Here is a 20,689-nt window from a genome sequence, read left to right on the forward strand (position 1 = left end):
ATGGGAACCACACTGCCGCGATGTTAATATTTTCTATTTATAGAATTCAGCGGAAGAGATTTAAGGCACAGAAAAAGTGGATTAACTCGGCTAATCTCAATGGATTTTACCCAGGAATGTTTTCAAGGCGAGAGAAACATCTGATTTAAGTACTGCGCTTATTAGATTTCATGTTCATGCCGAAGATTGGCCTAAAACGTGGACGAAAAGAGTGCATTATCGAGTGTTGGAGAGGTCACGTGATTGGATGAGAAACCTGAGCGAAAACAATACTGACTCCAGCTCCCAGAGGGAGGAGCGCGGCTGGAGTTATAACAAAGTTTTCGTGCTTTTAGCTGTCAACATCAATGGCTATAATATACTCCTGCAGAATAGTAGAACTAATAGAACTAATTTCCGAAGTTTCCAATAGTTTGAACACAAATCAGAACATCACCCATCAGCTGGACTCGGATCTGCATAAATTAAGATAAATAATGAGGTCGTCGCTTCAATTTCGCAAAAAAGTCGACTCCATTCGAAGGTTGTTTTGACCAAATTCCGTTGAACTCATCATTATGAGGGCATTTGAACACATTCTCGTTGATCTTTTCTATAAACGTGTGAAGTTTCGTACCAAAATACATTTCCGTAAAGGCTTAAAAAAGGAACTTTGTCACTTACAAAATCATCGCCCCGGTAGAAATAAAAGGTCACCGCCATTTTCTTGATGATAGTACTCGGCGGGAAATTTAAAGCGGAATCATCAAACAACAGTTTTGCTCACTACCGCCAACTGGTGATATAAATCGACACTAATTTATATCAAAACTTCTGTATCATGAAGACCTTTTCAACTTTATTTCAAGCTTTTATCTGCTGGAATAGAGCTTCAAAAAATTGTTTTTTCATTTACGCATTTTGCCCCCTGGGGAGCTGAATTTGAGTCGAATCACCCAAATTTTTTTCCGTAAGCAACATTTTCTGCGGTGTTTATAAGCAAGACTAGATTTGAAGTGCCTCGGTTGTATGATTACAAAATGCCCAACTTTGTCTACAGATGGCTAGATGGAAGGAAGGATGGAAGGACGGACTCCAATCGAATAGCTATTTGACTAGCTCCGCTGACTTTGTCAGCTGAGCTAAAAATGCCCATTTCCTTACAAGAAATGGCCATTTTGTTAGTTCATACTTACCTATGGAACACTTTTGCATGTTACTCCATTTGGGCTCAAACACAAGAGTATCCCTTTAATTTTCTAAAGGGAGAACTGAGTTAACAGCTCGGCCGCCAGGCGGCGCCCTGACCGATCCCGCGAGATCGCGCCGATCTCATGCCGCCATATTCAGTCTTACTCTTGAGCATTAACAAAGAGTATGTCCCGTTTGTGGGGACGGCGGGAGGGCCGTGTTCCATAGGTAAGTATGAACTAACAAAATGGCCATTTCTTGTAAGGAAATGGGCATTTTGTGTCATTCAAACTTACCTATGGAACACTTTTGCATCGAATCCCAGCAACCTATTGGAGGTGGGAAACGAGGACTTACCTAAGGCTGAGCTGTTGTTCCATCAAGGAGGCACCAGCGGCATATTAGCTAAGGAGGACCGCCAGGGGAAAGAAATGGGGAGAACCGGGGGACCGGTATTTTGATCTCGGTATTACAATCGAATTATAGAGAGTAATAGACCCATTCTCCGGAAAGCGCTAGAATTGCGTAATAAAACCATCTTCTTTCCGGCAACAGAGCTTAGAGCAAGTAAGGCATGTTCAAGGGTGTAGAATGAGTTATTGCTAAACAACAATAAGAAATTGCGTCCTTTCTAGTCTACTAGGGGTTGCCTGGATTGTTGAAGATAGGGCATATCAAAAATGGCGTAAGATGCGCGTTTGACTCTTCAATCGGGCTCCCCCCCCCCTCTTTTGATCTAGCCAGGCTCAAACAACATGCCCCGCAGACACAATCGGGCCGATTGTGTGCATGCCATCTACGAGGGAAGAAACGTCTCGTAGGCAGAAACGAGAGAATGTGGAGTGATTACTCCAACATGCAGCGGAAACGACTTCTTGAAGAGCAACTCCTCGGTTGTTAGCCCAGGAGGTGGCTAGTGCTCTAACTTCGTGCGCTGAGATGTTAGCTAGCGCACGAAGATCAGAGGAAGTCTTCAAGGTGTTGTAGGAAAGACGAATAGTCTCCACAATCCACCTTGAAATAGTGGCGGCCGCTATCTCGCGTTTATTTCCCTCCTTATAGGACAAAAACAAACGCTCTCTCCCCTGGCGGATACCGGGAGGTTTTGTCCTATTTATGTAGAACTTTAGTGCCCTGACGGGATATAAAGTTCTGTCAGGAAGATCATAAGAGATCGTTCCTGACAGAGAGGGAATAGTAACCGGGGGCCGAGAGGCGGCCGGTCCCTGGTTCTTCGCCAGAAATCCTGGTATGAAAGCCAGGATAACCTCCCCTCCCTCTCTAAAAGCCAGCTTCTTAAAAGAAAGTGCATGGAGCTCTGATCTCCGTTGGGCGGTAGCCAAGGCTACTAGAAAGACCGTTTTGAGTGTCAGATATTTCATGGATGAAATAGACATGGGTTCAAAAGGATGCCTCATGAGCACCTTAAGGACAACAGAAAGGTCCCCTTTAGGGGTTTTGTGAACCGGTCTAGGACGCTCTAATAACATTCCTCTGAAAAGAGGGGTTATTTGGTCCTCCCAACGAAGATCCCAGGTGCTTAAAACACGGAGGGTAGAAGCGATGGCGGACTTGTACCCTTTTATAGCCGTGACAGACAGTTGTCTTTCCGTGAATAATTCAATAAAGAAATCAACCAATCTGTATATAGAGGGAGAGATCGAATTAACTCCGTTCTCCCTGCACCAGGAAATGAAGGTAGACCACTTTCCTTGATACACATCAAGGGTAGACCCCCTTTGAGGTGCGGACATGCGTTTGACAGTGATGTCCGAAAAGCCTCTCTGGTGGAGATGCAACTGGATAAGTTCCAGGCGTGAAACTTGAAAAATCCAGGGTTCTGGTGGTAGCATCTCCCCAGGGGGTGCCACAGGAGGTGCTTCCAAGTAGGAAGACTCCTGGGGTGGTCTATCAGGAGCTCCAGCAAGGCTGGGAACCAGGCTTGATTTGGCCAGCAAGGTGCGATGAGAGTTATTCTCACCGGGTGGCTGGTCAAGATCTTGTTCAGGACTGGTTGGATGAGAGGGAGGGGTGGAAACGCATATGCGTTCAGCCCGACCCAAGAGGCTGTAAGGCTGTCGACTTCCAGGGCCTCTTCGTCCGGAAGTGGAGAGTAATAGATGGGAAGGCGATTGTTCAGCCTGGTGGCGAACAGATCTACCTTCGGAGATTGCCAAAGGCGACAAAGGTCGTCTACAATCTCCTGATGGAGTGTCCACTCTGTCTGAACTAGTTTGTCCTGACGGGACAGGGCGTCGGCAAGGATGTTGCGTTTGCCCGGTATGTGTCTGGCACATATCGATACTCCAAGGTCGGCACAAAGATGGTAAAGCTCCCAAGTTAGCAGGCAAAGAATGCCGGACTTTGTGCCTCCCTGTCTCCTGACATATGCTACTACTGTAGAATTGTCGGAGAACAGGGTTACTCTCCCGATTCTTCAGGTGAAGGGAAAGAGCCCTCACGGCAAGAAGGACAGCCTTCATTTCCAATATATTTATTGAAAGAATGGTCTCCTCCCTTGTCCATAGACCCCTTATGGACATGTCCCCGTTGTTCAGATGTGCTCCCCACCCTAGTAGAGAAGCATCTGTGAACAGGGACACTTCTGGGGGAGGTGGAGCAAGATCTACACCGCTTTGGAGACGAGTCTCCGACTCCCAGAAGTTCCAGACGTTCTTGTGTAGGTATTGAGGTATCAATACCAACTTGTCTAATGGGTCCCTGTGGGGTTTCCATAGAGACATTAGAAACATCTGGATGGGACGCATATATAGACGGCCACGAGGGATTTGGTCTGTTGCCGAATTCAGAAGTCCCAAAAGGCTCAAGCATCGCCTTGCGGGAGCTTGAGTCCTTTCTCTGAATTCTGCGACGAGATGAAGAATTTTCTTTATCCTGTCTGGGGGGGGGGGGGGGGCAGCATTTTTCCTATGGCCGTAAGGAACTGAACTCCAATGTAAACAAGTCTTGGGATGGTATGAATTCTGACTTTGTTTCGTTGATAATCCAACCTGCGGAAACTACTTTTTGCTTTAGAACCTGAAGTTGTTGCAGTAGTAGTTCCCGCGATTTGCAACGGAGTAGCCAATCGTCTAGGTAGTGATGGAGCTTGAACCCCATCACGTGAAAGGGAGCGACGAAGGCTGTGACTATCATCGTAAAAATTAGGGGTGCCGATGCCAGACCGAACGGCAGGGCCCTGAATTGATACGTCTTTCCTTCGTAATGGAATCGAAGGAAGTGTTGATAGTCTGGATGGATCGGTACATGTAAGTACGCATCCGTTAAATCCATCGATACCGCCCAATCGTTGGGCTGTATCGCCGTTGCTATAGACCTGGTGGTTTCCATCTTGAAATGAGGAACATTCAAGAAGGTGTTTAACCTGGAAAGGTCTATGATCAGCCTCCATGTCCCTGCTTTCTTGGGAACCAAGAAAACGTGGCTGTAAAAGCCGGGGAGCATGGATTTTGAAGGACCTGGATAGCTTGCTTCTCCAGTAATGTCGCGACCTCTGCTTGGAGGGCAGAGGCCTTGACTGGGTCCTTCGGTGACTGAACTGGGGTTGGATATATGGTAGTCGGGTACGGTTGAAATCTAGTTTCACTCCGTACCTCAACATGTTTGGGACTGGGGACCCCTTTGGGCACCAATCGTCCCAAATGTCTGCAAATTTTTGCAGAAGGCCCCCGACTACCGGAGTCGGCTCCTTTTTGCGTCAGGGAGGAGAAAGGAGGGGGGAGTCACTTCCTCCGGCCTGCACCCCTTGGACGAAAGGAGTGCTTAGTCGGACCGGATCCACCCTGGTTAGAGAAGTATTTTTCCTCTTTCCAGTCCGGCGACCCTCCGCTTCCCGTCAGAAGGATCAAGGAGGATCAGGCTGACTAGGTGGGGTAGGCCTAGGCAGGACCTGCCTGGCGTACGGGATTGAACCCGATGCCTGCTGGGGCCTCTCTATCTTTCTAGCGTGAGGTAGAGAGGTCTTGGCCCCCTGTGTCGCATAGGGGGCATATAATTTGTCCCAATCTTTCTGTGCTTGTGCCGCCTCTTGTACAGAATCTGCGAACAGGAAAGAACCGTCCATAGGAGCGGTTCTTAAGGCTCCTTCCAGCTGGAGGGATCTAATGACATTGAGAGAGCCCAGTGCGGCGTCTCTACGGAGTAGGACGCTATTTGCTGCGGTCTTGGCGGACAGAGCAATAGCGTGCCTAATCGAATGTGACAAGGATGTCACAAGCGATTTTGTGTCATCAGATAGTGACTCATTATCCTTTAGGGATCTGGCTAGGGCCAGGTTAGTGTGCTCTGCGTAGGAGAGCACCGCTAACATGTTTTTGGCCAGACCCTCTTGTGCTCTAAGGTCTCGGTAAGCCGAGGAGGAGGTCACCCTAGGCACAAGTTGGTCCAGCTGTACATCGTCCTTTAATATGGAAGTCGATGCTGCAGCTGGACAGCCGGCCAAGCTGACTCGATAATAGTCAGCGCGGTACTGCCTAACGGGAGGAAGTTGTGCCGTGAACAACTTCCCCGGTTTACACCAAGCTTCCGGTCCGACTGCCGGAAGGACAGGGATGGAAGTACGTTGGTGGGCGCCTTGGGAGTCTCTGATTGTACGCTCCAAAAGTTCAGAGACTGCTACCACCGACGGGGAGAGAGGAAGGAATTCAAGTGCCTGAGTGGAGCCCTGAGAAACCTGTGGATTGGGATCCACTTCCTGTCCCCAAAGTGAAAAGGTCGGTGTTGATAAGGCTGGCAGTTCCGGCGGGGTAGGGCACAGATCCTGCGGGAGGTACGCTCTGATCAAGGATCTGAGTGTCCTCATATCCGACAAGATACTGGCCTCCTCTGGTGACAGCTCCTCCTGATTGGGGGAGCGGTAGCCTGGCTGAGAACTCTCGTTCTCAGAAAATTCCTCTAATATAGAGGAGTCGGATGGTGGGTATCCGATGGGACCAGGCGCACCAGAGGAACCGGAACCCTGCTCCAGATGGCTGAGTCTATCAGTAAGACCCGCTACCATCTGGATGAGCTGGGACAGTTGCTGTCCCGACTCGGGTTCCGGACCCGATGTGCGGCTTCTCTCAACGACGGGCGGTTGAGGCGAGGGTGAGTGCATAAGCGAACCCTCGAAGCCGTATGTACGGGTGAATGGGTCTTCCGGAAGCGGAAGATGTCCATAATCTGAACCAGAGTTCAGATGTCCCCTCTGCGTAGCTCGTTCCATGGGAACGACGCCTCTGCTACGAGGAGGGGGTGGCACTTCCGGTTGGCTCCACCTAAGAGGTTGGCTAACGTAGGGAGGTGCCTGCATTTCCGGCAGGACGAAGTCCGAAACCAGAAATGCCCGTAACTCCTTCGCCGGTATGGAGCTACCGGTTGCCCTTCCAGAAGGAGGTACGGAGGGCGGAAACGCTGTTACCGAAGACGCATGGCGTTTCGGAGGTGGCGTTATAAAGTCCTTCCCTACTCTACTGTGTCCGTGAGGACTGGGGTTATTTCGCAGTAAAGACTGAGAAAAACCCCCAGTAGAGTCTTCGGTTACTGATAAACGGGAACCCGCGTCAGCAACCGGAACTGCAATCGGCGGACCGGAAGCAGGGTGCTCCCGCGGGTACAAAGGACCTGTACTCGGGGGAGCGGACGACAGAGGAACCGGAAGGTTCCCTGAGGTCCGGGGTATATTAAACCCTTGGAGACTTTCTGGATGTAAGTCTCCCTTGGGATCACAGACATTGATAATGTCTGATCCCGCATCCTTCGCAGCCGCGGCCGGAACCGGAACTCGGCTGACGGAAGGGGTGGTGGCGGGAGGTTTGGTAGACCTCCGGGTTATATGCCCGGAAACGGAACCGGAAGAGGGTTTAGGCGTCTTCGCTGAATATGGCGGCATGAGATCGGCGCGATCTCGCGGGATCGGTCAGGGCGCCGCCTGGCGGCCGAGCTGTTAACTCAGTTCTCCCTTTAGAAAATTAAAGGGATACTCTTGTGTTTGAGCCCAAATGGAGTAACATGCAAAAGTGTTCCATAGGTAAGTATGAACTAACAAAATGGCCATTTCTTGTAAGGAAATGGGCATTTTTAGCTCAGCTGACAAAGTCAGCGGAGCTAGTCAAATAGCTATTCGATTGGTGTCCGTCCTTCCATCCTTCCTTCCATCTAGCCATCTGTAGACAAAGTTGGGCATTTTGTAATCATACAACCGAGGCACTTCAAATCTAGTCTTGCTTATAAACACCGCAGAAAATGTTGCTTACGGAAAAAAATTTGGGTGATTCGACTCAAATTCAGCTCCCCAGGGGGCAAAATGCGTAAATGAAAAAACAATTTTTTGAAGCTCTATTTAAGTTTGAATGACACAAAATGAAGAATTATCGCACACTTACATTCAGCTTATCAGCATTGCCTTCGCAGGTCTGACAACAGTGCCAAAAATGGTTGACAATTGGCTTTACCCAATTAAGCACCGCTGGCTTCCTCTTGCCTGCCTAGAAATAAAGGAAGCAAATCTAAATTCACAACAACACCAAGCTTTCTTTTGAGCATGAGTTCTCAACTTGATAACTAAAATTCTTTAAAATATAATTTTAAGTTGGTCAAATGACAGTGCTCTTACCACCACTAATGCAGCACCAATTTTCATTGTTCGATGCCAGGTGTCGAGGTAATGCCGAATACCCTGTATGCCATCGACAGCAGCATCTGTCAATTCCAGGAAGTTTGTCTTCAATTTCGCCCTAGATTTTTCTGTATCCCCTGAAAACAGAAATATAAATACATGTACGTAACTTCAAACTTCAAACAAAGCCCAAACTCTATTTGAATGAAGATCACACTCTGGATGAACGATCTTGAAAGGTTAATAATTTTTCATAACCTCCTTATTGAAACAGCTTCTGACCATGGGATTGTCATCTGTGGTGAAGGTGGCTATCTCTATCTTGGACAGCAGGAAGGCCAGACCATGAAAAGCCCCATACCGCGCCATAGTGGGACTTTTCCCATGCGTCTGCCTCTTGTCCTCTGTCATCAAGAGGATGACATAGCCTGCCCCTGCCTCTTGAAATACGTACTGGCAGTAATGTGCCGAGAAACCTGGAACAGTGAAGATAATATCATTGCGCATGGCTATTTCAATTGAGATTCTAAGTTTTCCATCAACCAAGATTTGTCTGATCGAGCCGAGTCAAGGAACAAATCACTTTAAGAATGTACTTCTTACATGTACAAACACTATAGTGTGCTAATGAAGAGTAAAGTGCACTCACCAGGGCTATCACACGGTCATCACCACATATATCTACTGGAATGCCATGTAGGGCCGACATCATCATTTCTTGGGTCTTCCCCCAGAAACGCTCCACAACTGGGTTAACGAAGCAGCCTGTACACGGGAAAACGTTGTTGAAGAAGGGAAAGCCAACTTCATGAACTTTGCCCACATTGCCACTTAATTGTTTCCAGTCATGGTAATTGCCGAGCACATGAGGAAGTTGGCGGTGTATACGTTGCTGGCCTTCTCACTGTTCGCAAATTTGCCAGCAACATGTCCTTTTCCACATCTATGGTTCAGGAGGAGAGTGGCTCCTATTGGGGTAACAGTTGTTCACAAATCTCCTCCGCAAACGCAGCACTCCTCCAAACTGCTATAGGCCTTGTTGAATAAATCAGTGAGATGAGTTGTTGAACATACAACCAGGGCCTCCATTTCAGCAGGGAGACCTTCCTCAAACTGGCGGTGGTAATCCTTTGGAAGTAACCTGAAAATACATAATATTTGGTAGAAAGACAAAATACACAGTAGGCTACCCATAGGTAGCCTAGATAGGCTAGGATGTGGCTCAATCAAACGTTCTTTCAAAGTGTCAATAAGCGGAGATGTGTCATTCAAATCAATTTGAACAAAGGTGCATACCTTCTGGTACCAGATTCCTCATTCAAGTCCACAACATCAATGTGAGAATCGTTCGGGGAAACTGTAGCCGGCTCAGTGAAAATCTGATCGTCATCCACAGCTACCTCAAACTCCTCACGGTCCTGGTCCTCACCTCCTGGCATGTCATCATCTGAATTATCAGTCTGAAGCATAAAAAGACAGTGTCATTGCATCCGCATATGCATTTTGAATTCATAAATTCATATCGATTATCATTACATGCATTATGTGACCATTCTTAATACGCTTCATCAATTGAAAACTTGACATAGTTCAGAAACAAACCTGTATAGTTTCATCCATAGCGATAGCGTCAACTGGAGGTTGTTCATAATCCGAATCCGCATCGCTTTCCGAATCTGACAACATACCAATCCCACTGGTTTCCGGTAGATATTGTTGACCACCACCAGATGAAGTGCTCCTAGAAAATGTGGTGAAAGAATGAGAATCAATTCGAAACAAAGTCAAAACCTGGCCTGCATACCATGCAAACAGAGAATAGGAGTAACAATAGAAGAAGAATAGGCATGATGTTTTCCATCATCCGTCAAAGAGAATGATGTACATTGTATACGAAAATACAATGCAATGTAAACCTATTGTTGGACAAGTGAAATTGATGAATTTGGCAGCGACAGACGCCAAGACAAGTAGATTTCCAAAAGCGAATTGGGCAATTGAGCATTTTAAAAAAAATCCTTGATACTTACCAGTTTTTATTTTCAGAATTGACCAGCATTACTTCATCCCTGCTGCCCCGGATGGCTTGTCGCCCTTCGTCGATCCCGAACGGTATGGGAAGACCAGGCCTTTTCTCGGAGTACAAGTCGGCCAAATGATGGGCAACTTCATCATTTGTCTTCAAATTCAACTCCTTCCGTATTACTTTCCATATCGCCAGCGTCTGACGCGAAATCCATAGCCGCTGATCGGCTTTTGAGACCTTTTTTGGTCGCCCCATTACGCGAACTTTCGACATGATTCTCAATAATAACAAATTGAACTGCGCATGCTCGGGCACTGGGGGCGAGCTACAAATCTGAACTCGAACAGGAAGTCGGAAGTTTACCTTTTTCGGGCGGTGAAAGTCGAAAAGTTGACTAAACCGCTTGGCGGTGTCAGTTCCCTTTAAGCGAGATATCACACTTTCTAGGTTTTCACTTTTGGCCCCCTGGTGGCCAAGTCGAGAATCATACCGAACTGAAATTAAGGGTCAGAGGTCACCTTACCTAGGGGGTCCTTTGTACAAAGTCTCAAGTTCATAGCCTTAGGGGTTAAGAAACGTGCCACAGTTACGCTCAAATAGCCAATTTACGCCATTTCACCTCTGTGACCTTGTCAAGTACGTCAAAACAAAAACCTGTATCATGCGTGATGTATCCGTGCTATGAGTATCTACCATAAAAATTTTACCAAAACAAATCAGTAACAAGAGGCCCAAGGGCCTGGCGCTCAGCTGAAATACATGGGTTAATGCAGGGGTACATGTTTATTGATATTTCATTCAACCATGAGAATGCGGCCTCTTGAGGTCTACAGCCAATGGCTTAAAATGGCAATTGGCAAAGTTGGTGTTAGTGTTAATTTTGGGAAAGTGTTGTAGTTCTTGAGCAGCCCTGAGAATGCATCATTTCCACAAACAAGGCTGTCTACCCTAAGATTACGCCTAATGTTCGTGTTGATCATAGCGTCATTCTGAAATATTGTCTTGTTGCTACATATAAGCCCCAAAATTTTTACAAAATTAACACCAAGACCAACTTTGAAGTCACGCAATGTGTCATAAATGGCTCCAGACTGATTTCACTGTCACAAGCCACACTCGCCAGACACTTTCCTTTATAGACACCTTTGCAAACACCATCATATCCAGCAAATACATTGTTTGGGGTTCTAACATTACCATGTACTAGTAATGTGACTAACATTACTACGTACTAGTAATGTGAACTGATTGGGGGTTGCAGAGAGGGCTTGTTTTGGTTTTTGTTACAATATTGAAACTGTTGATAGGTTCTTAAGCGCTGTTAAGAGGTTTGAATGAGTGGGAAGTCAGTCATTGAGACAAGATTTTATAAAAGAACTAGTTTTATTCAATATTGTGAAAAAGTTAAAAATGGTGATATCCTGGCCAGCAGGCAATTACAGTATGTACATAAATGATTGCAGTCAAAAGAAAAATAAACGGATTTAAGAACACAGGGCTCTTGGCATGTGAGTTGGACTAGAAATTGTTGAATTTGCATACTGTAACCCGGAAAATATTTGCGGCTGGTTATTTTCGCGGATTTGTAAAAAATCAATGAAAAACTTCGACAAATGCTGTATGATTATGCAGCAATAATGACTTTTCTTTTGCCTGCATGGTTTTGACAACTTGTCTGCAGGTTGCCGACCATACTATATATTACTGATCTTGACACATCATCTGGTCTCAACGGCAGGTCAGTGTTAGTGAGACATGTGGCCAAGGATGAGAGTACACTACAGTGCATATACACCAGAGCTATGTTCAAATAGACAATTTTGAGTTATTGTTGAAGGAAATTGCCACGCCATGCAAAACCATACTGCATTGAAAATGTATGTGTACATTCGGGGCCATCCATTTAGTACGTACGCACAAAAAGGTCTGATTTTTAGATCCCCTTCCCCATGCATTACCCCTAAAGACCCTCCTTCCTTATTTTTTCCACTGAATGTTTGCTGATGTTTGAAAATTATAACTGATGTTCAAAACCAGTCACATGTCGTCAGAGGAATTTTTGGAGGCTCTCCATGCATTTCACAACTTATGGCTGTCAAATTGCTACTATAAGATATCAGCATGATATATAATATATATCTTGCTGATTGCTGATATCTTTTAGTAGCAATTTGACAGCCATTATTCCAAAATTTAAGAAATGAAGATTTCAGAAATCTTTCTATTTCCACTTTAGTGACATGCAACTGGTTTTGCCAGAACTTCTGATTACAATTTCCATCCTTGACGTTCATTCCATAACCTTACTTTCCATCCCATTTCCTGAAGAATGCATCGTTTTTCCTACAAAACAGAAAAAAAAAACATCGTGAAATGAATACCACAAGACACTGAATTTCAATGGCTTACCAAGGAGTTCAACCAATGCTAATATTTGCTTGTTGTTCAGGGCCAGGCTGTTCAAAACAATTTTTGTCATTAATGCTGGCGTTAACTCAACTTAGCTTTATAATGCCCTTTTAAAAACTTAATGCCAAGTTAATTAGTTTATGCCAGCATGAGTGACAAAACGTCTCTTGAAGAACCAGGCCCAAGTTTGAGAAACTCTGTAAAGTGATAGAAGCATTGTGGGCGAATTGAAAACGATTTTAGATGATGGGCATGTTCAGTTGTACCTCCTATATGACCACACCAAGTTGATACATATCCCACCAGAACCTCCCGATTTTATGATGAAATTATGTTTGGTCATATTACATTTTAAGGGATTTCTGTTAACCCTTTAGCTACTACGGATCCTACAATTTTCTACCTGCTGCTCACTGAAGTTTTAAAGCCAAATCATGATTTTGACTAGGTAAAGAACTTTTGAAAAAAGAGATACAAAAAGTTGTATTTCATGCACTACAAGTGTTATTTATTTGGTAGAATACATTCATATCTACACGATTTTAGGCAATTTTAGTTGAATTAACCCTCCACGAACCAGAATTAACCCACCATCTTCGAATCTAAAATTTCAGCACGAACACCTCTTTTTATGGATAGAAATGACCAAAAATGTCAATGTATCACCACAGAATGTCATATATTGATGGGTTACTGGCAAAACATATCGATCTTCCACTAATAACTTGCTATTTATGCACTTTTACGGACTTTTTTTAGGTGATAAACACGCACAGTGTATAAGCATGTACATTTACATGTAAGACTACTGTAGTGACCAAGCGGTATCATGCATCGGCTTTCGGCCTATATTACGCCCTGTGATCGTACTTCATGAATGTCCACACCATCATATTCCAATTGTCCAGTCTCCTAACAATGTTTTGAAAGTAGTTAGATGAAAATCTGTCCAGTTTTGGTTCCACAATGACCCAATTTGTGTCACGAAATTTTCGATCATAATCCAACATGGCGGCATTTTTACCAAAGTTCAAGATGTTCATTCAAAGCTATTTTTCTCTATGAAAATACATTGTAGCATACCTGGAAACGAGTTTTAAATGAATTATAAGGTAGGCAACCATGTCCCCATGGTGTTATTAGTGAATTATGTGCATTGGTACAGGCGCAGTGGTAAAATCTTCAAAAACTGCTATACTAATGAACACTGCAAATTGAAACGAGCATTAACAGAAATTACAAATTGTGAAATAACCAAATTGAAATCAAAAGACAACGTTTTAAAAAGAATTACATAAATTACATAATTAAAATTTAAAGACAATTTAAAATCTGTTAAGATGGGTATTGATCTTGCACAATATCGATCAGCTATCGGCCAGTTCGCTTCAAAAGCATTGAGAACCAGTCCCTCATTTCACAGAAATCATTGTGGTTGTTATTATGCGTACAATTTGTGGCAACTTGATCGTTCTGAAATATCATGGATAACAAAGGGAGATGAAGATGACTTTAGATCTATGTGGTATTTCAACTCACTCTGGCTGGTTATGATCCATATGCAGAATACAAAGAAGATCTTTCAAAAAAATCAGCAGCTAAATAACATCAATAATATCAAGGAATTAAATCAAGAAACTGAATATCTTCTACCTGGGCTCACCTACCACATATCAATCCGCTTCCTCTGCACAATCCGGGAAAAGTTCAGAATTTAGACAGGTTTCCAAATTCGAACAGTTCAACGTTAAATTATAGAAACTACATCGCATTTCCGAACGTGTCCAATTTCTGACATTTCCCGACGTTTACGTCACTGGAATTTCTGAGGGAATGCCTCGAACCGCGAAATTCAAAACAGCTGGCAATGTGCCAACTTACACTTTTGCCCAATTACTGCCAACTGGTCACATAAATCAAAATTAATCTATTTTATATCAAAACCTGATTGTTATGCAGACCTCTTCAACTTTTTTTCAAGCTTCGAACTCCTGGCATAAAGCAACAAAAAATATTTTTGTAATTTACGCTTTTTGCCCCCTGGTGGGCTGAATTAGAGTCAAACCGGGCTAAATTTTTCTGTCAGCAGCATTTCAAAGGCTATTCTTCCCACTTGTTAAATTTGAAGTGCCTAGGCCTTACGGTTACAAAATGCCCAAAATGTCCACAGATGGATGGATGGATGGATGGCAGGAAGGACAGACGCCACTCGAATAGCTATTTGACTAGCTCTGCTGACTTTCGTCAGCTGAGCTAAAAATGGACATTTTTGTCTGTAGGTAACCTTGGCATCTCTAGCAACTGTCAATCAAACCATGGCCGCGTTTCAACCCTGGATGCCAGCTTCCCAAATAGTACTTGCTACATATTCCGTTTTGCATATCAATATTTTCAAACACGTGTGACATTTTTCGTTTATTTATAAAATGAAATGAAATTAATGATGATATTGGTTATAACATAGGCAGTAAAATGTAGCGTACCATATGTACCGTATATATCATAGAATATACAGAAAGTGATTGAATGATGTGCAAGCATGTTTTGTCAGTGTATTTTGAAATGTTTTGTGCTGGCAAACGTTGAAATCCTTTAGAAGTCAGTTTGTTTTGGCTACCTGCTCACCTCAAACTGGTGTAAGGAAAATCTATTTGCGCTTGGACATGTTGAAGTTTGAAATATCTGCTAGGCCTAGATTTTTTTGTGGTGAAAGAAGGTTTGGGCTAGAGGAGGCTAGGGAAGTGTGATGGATTCAGGGGAGGGTGGAGAGTGGAGGGATAGAGAGGAGGCGCCCAAGTGATGTTCCGTATGAAAGTTACAGGCTTCTGTGCCTAGGGTATACATGTACAGGTCTACATACGTGCATGATGCATGGATGACGTGCACACTGTCACATAGTGGTGTGAAATGTCAGCAGTGACTTTTTGTTTTGCTGTGTATGCACATAATTTTGAGAGAAATTGGATAATTTAATATTTCATGTTGTGCTATACTTCATGAACAATGAGATTGGCAGTGATTTTTGAGTTAGGGAGGGTTGTAGTGGTTGAATTTGGTGTTACCTTTCAGTGAATGGGATGAATACTCCGATTATTGTGTTCTCTGCAATGCTTAACCCTGCTGTATTCTGACCTAATTTGTACGGTACCGTATTTAAGTTTAACATTATATTCATATTCATTATAATAAGGAACATACAATGCAGTTACCAGGGCTGAAGCCAAATTATTGTTAGTCCTGGAGGATATAGGCCTAGGCCAATGACGTATTATCGCTTAAAGAAGGCTAATTTACCACATTTAAAAAAACAATTTCGGACAAACGCGTAATCACAGCCATGGAGTACGTGTACTGTGTACAAAATTGGAGAACAATAGTCATTATGGTTAAGAAACATGCCAGTTACAGCCTAATGGCCAACTTAAGCTATTTGACCTCTGTGACCTTGAATCCATGAGACACACATACTGTCGTTGCTAGATGTACCTATGATATCAAATTGGTGGCAATCAGGCAAGTACCATAGTTAAGGAAAAATCACATTTCTAAGGTTTTCAGACTTCGTCCCCTAGTGGCCAAATGGTGAATCAGATTGTATCGAACTTTGACACCTGAGATCACCGACAATAGGGTACATGTGTATCAAATTTGGGATCAATGGTCATTGTGGTTAAGAATCATGCCGTAGTTGCAGCCCATCAACCAACTTGCACCATCTGACCTCATTGACCTTGAAAAGTAGGTCAAATATAAAATCCATGTGGCATATACTGTGTCGTGGTTAGATGTACCCATGATATCAAATTGGTGGCAATCAAACAAGTAGTTAAGGAATAATCACATTTTTAAGGTTTTCAGGTTTGGCCCCCAGGTGGCGAAACGGTGAATTAAATCGGACCCAATTTCAGTCCCTGAGATGTGTACCAGATTTGAGATCAACGGTCACTGCCATTAAGAAACGTGCCGAACGGCCAACGTACGCCATTTGACCTCTCTGACCTTGAAAAGTAAGTCAAACCACAAATCCATGTGACATACACTGTATTGTGGTTAAATGTACCCATAATATCAAATTGGTGGAAATAGGGCGCGTAGTTAAGGAATAATCACATTTTAAAGATTTTCAGGTTTGGCCCCCTATTGGCCAAACGGTGAATCAGATCGGACCCAATTTTGATCCCTAAGATCACCGGACTATTGGCTACATGTGTACCAAATTTGAGATAAATGGTCATTGCGGTTAAGAAACGTGCCATAGTAACAGCCTGATGCCAAATTTACGCCATTTGACCTCTGTGACCTTGAAAAGAAGGTCAAATCAAAAACATGTATTATATGTCATATATCCTATCTAAGGAGTACCTACCATAAAAATTTTATCAAAAACAAACACTAATAAGTGAGATATCACACTATTTACATTTTCAGTTTTAGCCCCCTAGTGGCCAAGTCAAGAATCTCTCTTCTTAACTGGTATTACCAATTATGTGTATTATTGGATGATTCACAGATGCATAACAATAGGTAGGTCCTTGTCCTTTTCACCCATTATGCCTCATGTTGGTATGATGATGTCCTAACATTTTCATTGCATCGTCGTGGATACTTCAGAAATTCTGAACAATTTTTAGGCTGGGGGACCTTCTTTACTTGAGGTGTTTAGTTGCCATGGTTTCTTCGACAGTCACAACCAAGCAGATGCATGGTGACAATCCAAGGGACGACCAGCACTTGCAGTCTGGACCTTTATATCAAATCTGTTGGAAGTTCAACTTGAGACAAACCAGCCCAGTAGATGCATGGTCACAACCTTGGGGCAAGCAGTAAAGGCAGTCTGGACCTTAAAATCAAAATCATTTGAAGTGCAGATTGAGACATACCAGCCTAGTAGATGAGTGGTCACCACCAGAAACAGTCTCGACTTTTACATCAATTCATTTGATTGAAGTGTAGGTTGGTTGTGACAAATTAGTCCACTGAACATGGTCCAGCCTAAGCTGAGAAGACCAGTAACAACCAGTCAAGCACCAATTCCAAGGGGTATGATTTTTTACCCTGCATTGATAGCGAGTAAAAAACAAATACAGTGTTTATCAAAAGGTGTTATTCAAATGTTATTTTCATAACAAGAGGCCGAAGGGCCTGGCGCTCAGCTGAGTTATTATCATTAATATCTTCCCGGTGTTTAGTTCATTATGCATGAAAATGGCATGCTCCATGGTATTTGATATCCTTTTGCGTTCACTACGGTACCAATGTTTTTGGTTGACATAATTATGCCACTGTTCATTCCTCAATCCTGACCATAATTCGGGTGAAATCATCGTATGAAAATATTTACCAAAACATGAAGTTTATGCCATGAATGAGCATACTCATTGTCATAGCCTCGTTTACAAGTACGAAGTATTTTCCCGCGAATATTCAAAACTGCTTGGCTCCTTGCCAGTTAAATAACATGTGACTATACACAAAATAGAAAACTTTGATGGAAATTGTAAATCATTTTTTTATCTATCAGGGGAAACAAGCTGATGATGATCAAATAAATCATTCATGAGAAATCGTTTGCATGACGAAGTTAATGCTAAACCTTTTCTTGTGCTCTACTGCGCCACCGTAGTTTTCTATTTAGACCAGCGATGACGTCATTTCTGGTGATTCCCTACGTTGTCCAATGAGCGCTTTTTAAAATGTGCCATTTGGTATTGTACATTATGCAATGTATTTTTTCAGCGCTGCCAGTTGCCGAACAGAATGCCGTAGCTCCCTCAATTTCCAATCAATTTTTATGGGAGTGACATTATTGTATTGCTTAGAATGTCTACTTTTTACTCATGAAAGAATCGTAGAACTAAAACTTAATAGGCGAACAGAATCATGCCGATTCACTGCACATACTGTGGGAATTCTCCACTTCAAAATACATCGGCGATGTCATCGCGAACAGAGCATGCACTTCCGATATCGTTTTCACAGAAATGTGGCCGAATTTTCAAGAACTAATTTCTGAATTTAGTCCCAAAAGACCTTATGATAAATTGTGTTTTATCATAAATTGGCTACTATCCTACTATCCTAGTTTGGCAGGCACATCCTTCTTTCCTCACGCACCAGCACAGCGGAACACAGTGGTACACAGCATGGCAGTGTGCATATCATCGGGATCACTATATTCGCAGAAATATACTTTTTTCGAATCTCGGACAAATTACAATGTCCTGATAAAACTTAAGAGTAATCAACGCTCAAAACTGCTGAAGGTGGAAACGAACACGATCACAACTAAATATCATGAATATAATCCTAATCGTAATGTTCTTGACGTACGTTAGTGCTGTAGTTCACAATTGTTTCTAACGTTTTATAACTTTTTCTTTGTCCGTTCTTTGTGCAGTTGTGCAACAAAGCCTGAATCAGTATTTCGAATGGCCGTCGTTTGTGAACAGGTTTTCCTAAACGCTGTTCCGTTAACGTTAGTATACTAAGAATTACAATTACAATATCATGATCTTTATAAATATGAAACGGCCAGGGGCCATTGTGCTCACCGTATAGATATTTGGTGCTTTGGAATTCATCCAGGTTAAGAAACATTGTACATGTATAGTATATAGGTCAAACCAAAGTCGGTATGACACGTGATGTATCGTTGCTTGGAGTAAGTACCATAAGAATATCATCAAAAACAAGTCACTAATAAATGAGATATTGCACTTTTTACCTATTTTAGTTTTGGCCTCCTGGTGGCCAAGTTGAGTACCAGATCAGATCGAAATTCGGTGTCCGAGGTAACATGACGTAGGGAGTCATGTGTACCAAATTTCAAGTTCATAGCTTTAGTGGTTAAGAAACGTGCCATAGTTACACTCAAACGACCAATTTATGCGATTTGACCTCTGTGACCTTGAAAAGCAGGTAAAATCAAAAACTCATATGATATGTGATGTATCCTTGCTAGGAGAACCTACCATTAAAATGTTATTGAAAACGAATCACTAATAAGCGCGATATCTAGGCCCCCTGGTGGCCAAGTTAAGAATTAGACAGGACCGAAAATCAGTGTCACAAATCATCCGACCTAGGGAGTCATGTGTACCAAATTTCAAGTTCATAGCTTTATTGGTTAAAAAAACGTGCCACAGTTACACTCAAACGGCAAATTTACGCCATTTGACCTACGTGACCTCGAAAAGTAGGTAAAATCAAAAAAACGTATGATATTATGTGATATATCCTTGCTAGGAGAACCTACCATAAAAATTTAATCAAAAACAAATCACTAATAAGTGAGATATCACACTATTTATGTTTTCAGTTTTGGCCCCCTTGTGGCCAAGTCAAGAATCAGACCGGACCGGAATTCAGTGTCAAAGGTCATCTGACCTAGGGGGTCATGCATAAAAAGTTTTGAGTCCATAGCCCTAGCGGTTAAGAAACGTGCCACTGTTTTAGAAATAGGATGCGACGACGACGACAACGGACACTGCGGTGTTGTATAGACTCCCCTACGGTGAGCCAAAAAGCTAACACTTTCTGGGGCATGGTGATTTTATTGAGAACTATAAATGCAGCATAGGGCAGCAATCATTTTCCCGGCCTTAGTGGTGATGCGTTAGCCTTTTTTCAAATCGAAAAACTCTTTTCTTTTCTATTTCCCCGGCACTATTTTTCAAGATGGTGGCAACTTGCCTTTACCAGAGGCATCTTTAGTGTCAAGATTGGTTGCTCGAGTGTGGTCTCGAACTGTGAAATTGAAACACGGCCGGCAATGTGCAAAGTTACATTTTTGCCCAATACCGCCAACTGGTGACATGAATCGAAACCGATCTGTTTTATATTGAATCTGAATATTATGCAGACGTTTTCAACTTTATTTCAAACTTCTATCTGCTGGAATAAAGTGACAATATTTTTTCGCGTAATTTACACTTTTTGCCCCCTTGTGAGCTGAATTTCAGTTGAATCGCGTTGAATTTTCTGTCAGCAGCATATCTTGTGCTGTTCTCCCCGACGGTCAGATTAGAAGTGCCTAGGTCTTACGGTTACAAAATGCCCGATTTTGTCCACTGACGGATGGATGGAGGGACGGATAGATCGAAGGACGGCCTGACCGATGGACGGATGGCCGGCCCGAAGGAAGGACGGATACCATTTGAATAGCTGATGGACTAGCTCCTCTGACTTTGTCAGCTGAGCTAGAAATTCACAACTTTGTAGGTTTTTAAGGACCTGTACCAACACTGTCAGAATCAGAATGAATCCATGTAGTGTGGCACACGGCCACCAGCTCACCAAGCTGAGCCAGGGAGGTTGCATTATTCCAGAAGAAATGCAACAACACAGCTCAACATCGTCAGCAGTAAATCTGAGAGGGAATGGACAAAATCAATCGATTGATTGATGAGATTATGTAATGAGCATGAGTGATGGGAAGGTAGAATCAGACCTGCATTCTGACAGGGGAG

At 43.2% G+C, this 20,689-nt stretch overlaps 1 protein-coding gene across 4 annotated transcripts in view; it reads right to left on the reverse strand.

Moving 5' to 3' along the window:
• Positions 1-20,689, reverse strand: part of LOC135490654 (NADH dehydrogenase [ubiquinone] 1 alpha subcomplex assembly factor 3-like) — a 177,221-nt gene that overhangs the window by 86,493 nt on the left and 70,039 nt on the right. For 3 of the 4 annotated variants that reach the window (XM_064775964.1, XM_064775965.1, XM_064775967.1), the window contains exons 5-7: positions 8,241-8,262; positions 7,784-7,923; positions 7,554-7,655 (exon numbers count right to left, since the gene is read on the reverse strand). The exons of the other annotated variant lie outside the window; for it this stretch is intronic. In XM_064775964.1, the coding sequence (XP_064632034.1) occupies positions 7,554-7,655; positions 7,784-7,923; positions 8,241-8,262 (264 nt within the window). The remainder of the gene's footprint in view (positions 1-7,553; positions 7,656-7,783; positions 7,924-8,240; positions 8,263-20,689) is intronic. 4 annotated transcript variants of the gene reach the window in all.

This window comes from Lineus longissimus, chromosome 7, assembly GCF_910592395.1.
Source record: "Lineus longissimus chromosome 7, tnLinLong1.2, whole genome shotgun sequence".
NCBI classification, from domain to species: Eukaryota; Metazoa; Nemertea; class Pilidiophora; order Heteronemertea; family Lineidae; genus Lineus; species Lineus longissimus.